The sequence below is a fragment of the Haplochromis burtoni genome, unplaced genomic scaffold (genome assembly GCF_018398535.1).
Source record: "Haplochromis burtoni strain Fernald_Lab_line unplaced genomic scaffold, NCSU_Asbu1 Contig_382, whole genome shotgun sequence".
Lineage (NCBI taxonomy): Eukaryota > Metazoa > Chordata > Actinopteri > Cichliformes > Cichlidae > Haplochromis > Haplochromis burtoni.
Window position 1 is genome coordinate 127,866 of NW_024582743.1, and position 8,668 is coordinate 136,533.

General features: G+C 40.6%; 1 protein-coding gene across 2 annotated transcripts; it reads left to right on the top strand.

The window, feature by feature from the left end:
• The first annotated feature begins 439 nt into the window (after positions 1 to 439).
• On the top strand, positions 440 to 7,973 carry LOC102304234. Of its 2 annotated transcripts, XM_014340754.2 has the most exons (7): positions 440 to 576; positions 1,482 to 1,601; positions 2,685 to 3,059; positions 3,202 to 3,315; positions 4,832 to 5,407; positions 5,678 to 5,794; positions 5,880 to 7,973. In XM_014340754.2, exons 1-7 carry the CDS (start codon positions 495 to 497, stop codon positions 6,479 to 6,481), a joined length of 1,986 nt encoding a protein of 661 aa, XP_014196240.1. In that variant the 5' UTR covers positions 440 to 494; the 3' UTR covers positions 6,482 to 7,973. The 2 variants fall into 2 exon arrangements, with proteins under 2 accessions (XP_014196240.1, XP_014196242.1); XM_014340756.2 differs by lacking the exon at positions 440 to 576 and having other exon boundaries at positions 1,502 to 1,601; positions 2,732 to 3,059.
• The last annotated feature ends 695 nt before the right edge of the window (positions 7,974 to 8,668 follow it).

Sequence of the window (8,668 nt, forward strand, 5' to 3'; positions counted from 1 at the left end):
CATAAAAATATAAAATAAGAATAAGAATTAAAAGTGCTAAGTGGATAGATATATACATGATATATACATGAGTGCAGGTGGTGATCAGTTCCACCATATTGAAGCTCTATGGCTATTGGCAGTTTTTAGTGTTTGGCTGCCTTTGCTATAAGGTGAGAATTAATTAATATTTTAACTTAACTTTACCTTTTAATGTTACTTTTAAAGAGTTATAATGAATTACTATAAATGTATTTAAATTATTTTTAAAAAGTCAGTCGTCTTGATTTTAATCACTAAGCTCAGCAATTTTTAATTAAACTTGAAAAATAAATAAAATACATAAAATAGTGTTTTTGTTTGTTGAAGAAAAACAACACTAATCGACAGCGACCTCAACCGGGCAATATGGCTATTTATTCAGGAATCTCTAGAAATCGTCCAATCGGCAATCGGATTCTGTATCACGTGACCGTGCAGCCGCGTAGAAGAAGGAGCAAACGGCAACATCAAACATGGAGGTGTCCCCGTTCAGCTTCACTCCGGAGAGGTACTGGACGGAGGAGAAAGAGAGGGCGCTTATAGCGTTTTTCTCCAGTAAGTGCCACTCTCCTTGGCGGACTCTTTTCACACCGCGTGTAAAGACGTTTTTAAAAGTTGCCCTTTTCGTTGATGTGTCGGAAGCTGCAACATTTGTGGGCAACGGTTGCTGGACGAGACCAACGGCTGTTAGCAATGAGCGACAGCAGAAAGAGACGAGCAATGGCGACCAGCAACTGAAGTCAAGTTAGCTGTTTTTCAACTGAAATCGGCTGAAAAAAAATCAGTTCTCTGCATGTTTTTATGAGCTATTTTCTGCACAATTCAATAAAAAAAAAACTAAATAAAAACATACTTTTAGCCAATTGATTTAATTTAAATGAGAAGAGCAGACTTTTATATTTAATCTGTATCTAACATTACTCCAGTGGGTTGTTTTTTTTTTAGATCTGTAGCGTTTATCATAGTGAATAACAGCTTTAAACATATTTTAAAATGGCTGTTATTAATAAGTGTGTAGCTGTTAATAATTACAGGTTGTTAGAATAATTAAATTGGTGAACGAAATATCCTTCTTGAAGTAATGAATAATGTCTCCAGATGTTCCCACAGTTTTCCACATAGGAATATCTTTAAAATACTGTTATCGTGTATATAACATGGCCAAAGAAAAACAACTAACTTTAATAGAGACTAGATAGCACCACAAGAGCTAAACAACAACCACAGTGATGAAATTGAACGCAACATTGATGTGTATGTTACTGGGATAGGTGCCAAATTAAAGGAAAAATTAAAATTTTTGGACCTTGCAAATGTTGTTTTACATTTTTCCTGCCTGGTTTGGCCCCTTAGACATAGGCGCACTACAAGTTTGTTTTGATTTTATTCTAATTTATCACACTCTAGACCCTGTGAAGCTGCAGGTATTTTAGCTATATCTTCTTTGTTTCATTTCTCAGAGCATAGCTGCCTGTGGAACCACAAGTCTGAGGGTTATAAGAACCGGCAGCTGCGATGGAAAACCCTGGAAACACTGAGGATCCTGCTGTCAACTCTCCCACCTCCAGTCCCATTCACAGGTAAATCAGCAGGAAAATAAACCAAATCTGTCAAACTCATAGACTATGTGTGTAATAAAAGTAAAACCATAAACCTGCATTCTCATTAATGGCTAGCAGGGGAATTTCTGTGCCCAGTACTAGGAACCAAGCTCAGCAATACCCAGGATATATTTTGGTTATCTGGCTTCATTTATCCTAACAACGGCAATAAGGCAGAGCAGTAACACAGGTGGTTGTCAAGTCGGTAAGTTAACACCGGCTTTATTGAGCTAAGAGGACGTTCTCATGAAAGGGTGGTGATGGCAGCATCTGAAAAGAATAAAAAAGGCTAGATGATTTTTGACAAAACTATATATAATTTTTGATATGTGACAGCTTTGACAGCTGTTTGTACATTCCGGGTTTATTTCCACTTAGTCTCAGCCTAAGTTTAAATTCTGTTTTTATATTTATTGTTTACCCTGGCTGTTGAACTGCAGCTGAAAGAATGAAACCATTTAAACATGGTGTCAGATAGCTGCTCTTTTCCAGTCTTACTGATCAAAGCACTTTAAGTACAGACCATTAATACGATATTACTGTATCGTGCTTTTCCTCTCTCGCACACACTGCTGTTTCTTTCAGTCTGTATTGTGTGGTTAACCTCTTCATATCGTCTCATAGTACAAGTTTCATCTTACTTTGAAAAATCAGCTGCTCTATTACCAGTACACTTATCAGTGCTTGTGGTCAGGCACTGCCAACACCCCTTTCATGTGTACACACAGGGGAAGCCCTGGGTAAACTTAACAAGTTGTTAACCAGCTTTGTGTAACCGCTTATGCTGCTTGTCAGTGGGTATGTTGAGCTCGCTTTGTAGCACTGGGCTGAGGGTAAGCCCATTCAAGCTTCTGTGTGAGTCTCTGTGGCCTCAGTAACCACTTTCCTGATGGCTCAGTCATTAGTCGAATATTTTTAGTAAAATATTAAGTCCATTATTTCAAATTATTGCTATTCTAAAAGTGAGAAAACAGGATCTGGGGTGTGCTCATCAGCTGACGAGTGTGAGGTTTGACAGTCAGATGTACCCTTTAACTAATTTATATGGGTTTTTTTCCCAAGTGGAAGACATCAAAAACAAGTTCAAGAATCTCCGTACGACTTTTCAGCGTCAGTACAAAATGGTTAAAGCAAGTAAGGCGTGCAACCCGGACGACGAGTTTGTGCCGCAGTGGAAGCACTACCATCAGCTCATGTTCCTGCAGGGCTGCTGGGACCAGGACGACCCCGCCGCCGGTGAGCCACCGCTGTCACCACTGAACCCTCTGCAGGAAGAGGGCCAGCCTGTCCTCACCTCCCCAGGACTCATCATCTCCTTCCTCCCCACCCCGTCCACCTCGTCTGCCTCCTCCTCGTCCACCTGTGTTCCCTCCAGTGTCATGATTAAATGTTACTGGACTGAAGAGAGGGAGCGAGCTCTGATTTCTTTCTATTGTGGTAAACAAAAGATCTTTTTCATCTTCAAAATCATGAGTTTTTACTGAAGAGCAGTACATACGTAGACAAAAACCTCAGATTAAGTAACGTTTTGAGTAGTTTCATAGCTGACGGGATTCCTGTGTGGTTTTTTTTTCCACAGAGCACAACTGTCTCTGGAACAAGAAGTCTGAAAACCACAACAACCGTCAGCTCAGACTGAGGCTGTTGGAGGCGCTGAGGAGCCAGCTGTCTGACCACACAGTGTCGTTCTCAGGTAAGCATCACCGTTTTTCACTTTTTTTTCTGTTGTTTTCTTACAGAAGTAGCAAACTCAGGATTCTTCACCTAATTGCATACCTCAGACTGTTTGAGGGCTTGTTGTCCCCCAGTTGAACAGTCCCTGCTTTAAAGCTACTTTTTTATTTAGTGTATGTGAATTTAGGCTAAAACTTCCACCACTAGGGGGCGGTTTACTGGTGGCTGTATTGTTTTCTGATGTGTGGTAGTTCTTTTCAGCCTTGCCCTTTCCTCTTTAAGAAATTTAACAGGTTAAATAAAGGTTACATTGACTGGCTGCCCCATCTTGTGGTACAAACTGGTATTACATGAAAGCAGAGCCCAATCCCAGTTCAGCTTCAGCTAATGTCTCCTCAACATCACTTTTTTTGAATGGTAGTTGCTTCTTCACATTCTCTTGATAAGTTTAGTTATTTTGGAAGCTTTTAAAGGAATAATTCAATATTTTGGTAAGATTTCTTTATAAACTTTGAATGGCTCTCCTGGATTGGGCTTTCAGCCAGTCGAGGAGAGTTATTCCACATCCTGTTAAACCCATTGTACAGAAATGGCTGCAGTTCGTAAAGAGTGAATGAGGCTCTATGGAAATTTCCACCATGTTATTGATAGACATGATGACATGAACAATAGAGTTCAGTTTGGGGAATTTTAGAGGATTTGATTGTAGTAAAAATTCTTTCTGTGTGCATTAGTGACGCTACAGCACCTTATAAACCTTTATGGCAGAAAGTCAGACACCTTCAACTACCAGCAGCTTCCTATAAACCATGCAGGTCTCTGCTGTGATTTAACTATCCTTCTAACCACTAGTTAATGTTTGGAAATTGGCACCGTCAGGACAGAACGTCCCATTGTAAATCCTTAACTGACCAGTCAGTGCTGATTATAAGAAATGTGCTGTTTACTTTTCTTATAGCTTCACCATAGGAAAAACTGAAGGATATAAATGTTGTTTTATTTCCGTTTGGACAAATGTTGGTCTTTTTGTTTAATAGTGTTATTTTTACCCTATTCTCTGCTGTTATTGAGAGAAAATGCCATTCCCCTGCTCACAGGATGTACTCTTGCTCTACTGAAATGGACCACCATTCCCAGCAGTTATAGCCCTGTGAGCTGTGCTTATCATACCTCTCCATAGTTTGTGTGTCTCAAAGTACTCTGTAATTAAAAGATTTGCACTGGAGCAATTTAACAGTATGAGTATCACTCATCCAAAGCACAGACTGTAAATCTTTGGGAAATACTAATTATCACTCTCCACAGCTCATTTGTGAAACTGTTCCTTTATATATGTTTACGTTATTTTAACATAAGCTGAAATATACACACACAGTGATTTCATACAGTTAGATGTCTGCATAGAAAATGAAAGAAAAACACATTTTTTTCAAAATAATAAAGTCATGTTTGTGTTCTTCAATCTCCAGAAGCTCTGAGCTGCTAAATGTTTCAGTTTTCCAGCATAAAGTGATGCTGTGTTGCTGTTTTTGCAGTTGAAGATATAAAGTGCAAGTTCAAGAACCTACGAACTGTTTTTAACCGCGAGTTCAAGGCGGTCCAGGCAAGCAGGGCGTCTGACAAACCCTACGTGTCCAAATGGAAACATTACCAGCAGCTGCTTTTTCTCTGCGAGTCCTGTGACGAAGACGACGGCTCTGAAGATCTGCAGATCCTGACGCCGCAAGAAGACAAGGATCGGGAGCACGGAAACCAGACCCCGTCCTCCACCCTGAGCAGTTTCTCCTCCAGCTCCAACCAAACCAGCAGCATCAAACTCAGCACCGCCTCTGCCCCCTCCAGCTCCACTCAGAGCGACGCCAAAACAAGCGCAGGGTACCAAATGTTCCTCCCTGCAGCTCCGGATAACCTCAGACTAGGCAGCCAATCAGCCACTTCCACGCTGCCAACTTCTCCATCCAGTTCACTGCCAGACACCAGATCCTGTACCAACCCCTCCCCTTTAAATTTCTCTACAGCCAGTTCGGCTCAGCCAGACAACAGACTGAGTGCTGACACCCGCTGCCTCTGGAGCGAGGCCAAAGTTCAGCAGCTCATCTCATTTTACTCCGGTAGGTGGCACCACTCATCATGAATGCTTGTTACCCTTTAGACTTACCCTCTGGATGTTACATCTATCACTGCAACAGAGAGATGTTAGATTTTTGTTCCTCTGTTGTGTTTGTAGTGATGTGCTGGGAGCTGCGTGTTTGGTTATGGTGGTCATCAGCTGTTAGAGGCAGCTGAGAGAGTCGCTGTACGTCTCAGCCACTGCCATGCATGGTTAAAAAAGTTGCACGAGCAGGTTTGATGTGAGAATTGATGGTTTTCTTCTGTTCCAGAGCACAGCTGTTTGTGGAACCACAAATCTGAGAGTTACAGGAACCGTCTGCTGAGACAGAGCCTGCTGGAGACGCTGAGCAGCATCCTGTCAAACAGCGAGCCAGTCTCATTCACAGGTAACACTCCTGCCGCCTTAATGTTGTCACCACACGGAGCCTTTAATCTGAACTCACAGCATCTCTGTCATTTCTCATCCTTTAGTGGAAGACATAAAGACAAAGTTCAGGAACCTGCGAACCATCTTCCAGCGTGAACACAAGGCGGTGAGCTCCAACAAAACGTGCGGCTCGGAGGACTTCTACCTCCCAAAGTGGAAGCACTACCGTGACCTCATGTTCCTCTGCGACTCCTGCGACGAGGATGAGCAGCCCGAGGACGTCCACTTCTGCCAGCTGCAGGACACCGGTCTTCTCCATATGGTCAGCCAAGCCCCACCTCCCCCCTTACACTACCGTGCCACCAACCAAACTGTCTCCAAGCTGAACACGCGGGGTCTCAAAGCCCCCCCCTCACCTACACCCCCAGACTCCCAGCACTCCTCTCCTTCCTCGTCCCCCTCCCCTTCCACATCTTCCTCCCACACAGACAGCAGAGTATCTGGACGCAAACGCGCGAGCCACCGGGCAACCACCACCGAGGTGCTGGACCTCATGAGGACACTATGTCAGACTCAAGCAGCGTCCCCACACGCAGGGTTCCTGAGGTATGTGGAGGAGTGTCTGAATGAGACACCGCCTGACAAAGTGAGGAAGCTGAAGAAGAAGATAATAGAGACGATTCACAGCATGTCGGAGGATGTTTAGTGTGCTTATTCATTCATTTCATTTCAGCCCGAGTCTAGATCTCATGATCATCTCTTCTAATAGCTGTGACTCTTTAATCTCAAAACTTCGGTACAATGATCATAATAATCACGATTTCAGTTTTCAGGGGCTCTTCCAACATGGAGCTGTTCCACTTCCTGTTCATCCACATCATGCAGAATAGAAATGAACTGAGCTAAACAGCTTAAATAGTGAGAAACCCACATTTCATGCTTATCAAAACACAGCATTGATAATGTAGATTAAATAAAACACTTGTGGCATTCAGCTTTAGATTCAATGTAGACGTAGATGCTGTGACATAAAGTGACCTAAAACTCACAGAAAACTGTTTCACCGCAATTCAGAACTGTCTTGAACGCCGTCATCACAAACATGATGAATATGTCAGCAAGAAAAATTGTAAAGTCCCCCCCGACCAAAACTAGCAATAAACACATGGCCCCACATTTCTGGGGGAAAAACTTAACTATGTAAGTAATACTGTAACATACACTGAAAGCAGCAATATAGCTGATATGTGACAGGAACACTTTTAAGCATTTTATGCAAAGGACAAAGTCCTGAAAGTTTCTAAACAAAAACACAGATTTGTGAACAGATACTATATAAACACTAATTAAATGTATATAATTCACTTCCTGGCTCCCTAATTCTGCACTTTATTGAAATTTTGCAAGCCCTTCTTGCAGATTATGCACGGATGTCATAGATAACAGCAAACTGAGTTTTATTTAGAAATAGTTTGAGAACACTACAGCAAGCTGAGGCGTCTTTCTCGTGTACAGATTTATCCCAAAGTAATGAGGTTCATCCCAAACTGGTACATCCACCACTTAAAATCAGCATCACCAGGCCCATATTCAGTGTTTACAGAGATACAGTGAAACTACGCTCAGTCCTCTGTGTAATTTCAGACTTGGTTGTGACATTCACGTATAAAGACTTTATTGATCGAGAGTCCTTTTGAAAGTGCCAAAGGAAAAGATGGGTTCAGCACTTTGTCAACAAACCGACATCTTAAAGAGCTGCGTTGTTGGCAGTGACTGACCACAGATCCTGTAGAAATGTAATCAAACTTTTCATGTGTGTCCTCTTTATTTAACTTGTTCTAATCCTATTGTGTCATAATATTTAAATAATTTGCTTCTTCTTTTTTTTTACAAAGCCAGAATTGTTACTTTTGTTAAAATTGTATAAACTTATCTTAAAATGAAAAAATGTCAACATGTAAAGAGTTAAAAAAAACAAACTTTTTTTTTCCTTTTGGAAAGTATAAATGGTTTTGATGCAATACTGAACAATTGCAGCACATGCTATAACTAACAGTTTAGTTATCATTATTATTATTATTTTTATTATTATTATGTAATTACTTTTCTGGCGTTTGTTTAAATTCGATTCAGTGCCTTATCAGAATCACAGTAACTGAACGTTCTTGTTCAAATAAACCTACATTTACAAACCTTTATTCATTTTGTTCTTTGACACATCAAACCTGGTTTAACTTGAGCTCTGATTTGAACAACACGATATTACAAGTTACAGTCGACCTTTCAACTTGGCAGCGATTCCCATCCAAAGGATGTGTTTAAGACCTACTTTAATTTGAAATATATTGCTGTTAAGTAGCTTTTTATAAAAGTACATTTAAGCCAAGCAGTCCATATTCATTTTAAAATGAGCTCAAGCAGTTTATAAGAAGAGGTTTTGGAGTTATAACAGTCAGGAAGCACTGGGCTCAAAGCAACACAAAGACATTTTTAAAGATGCAGCTGGAAAAAAAAATGTAATTAGTAAATATTTATTGGAACACGATTGAAGCAAAAACATCATGCCATCGTCAATACAAGGCCCAGGGGCCACAATCAGCCTGAATGAGATTTCGGACTTTTAGCTGTATTTTCATAAGTTTCACAGAATTTCCTACTGATTAAGATCTCCAAATGACATTCATACTACACCAAAGTAATTAAATAAGAGATAAATAACAAACAGAAAAGTTCCAGTTTTCACTATCTACTATCAGCTACCAGATCTTTTTTATACAGGGAGTGCAGAATTATTAGACAAGTTGTATTTTTGAGGAATAATTTTATTATTGAACAACAACCATGTTCTCAATGAACCCAAAAAACTCATTAATATCAAAGCTGAGTGTTTTTG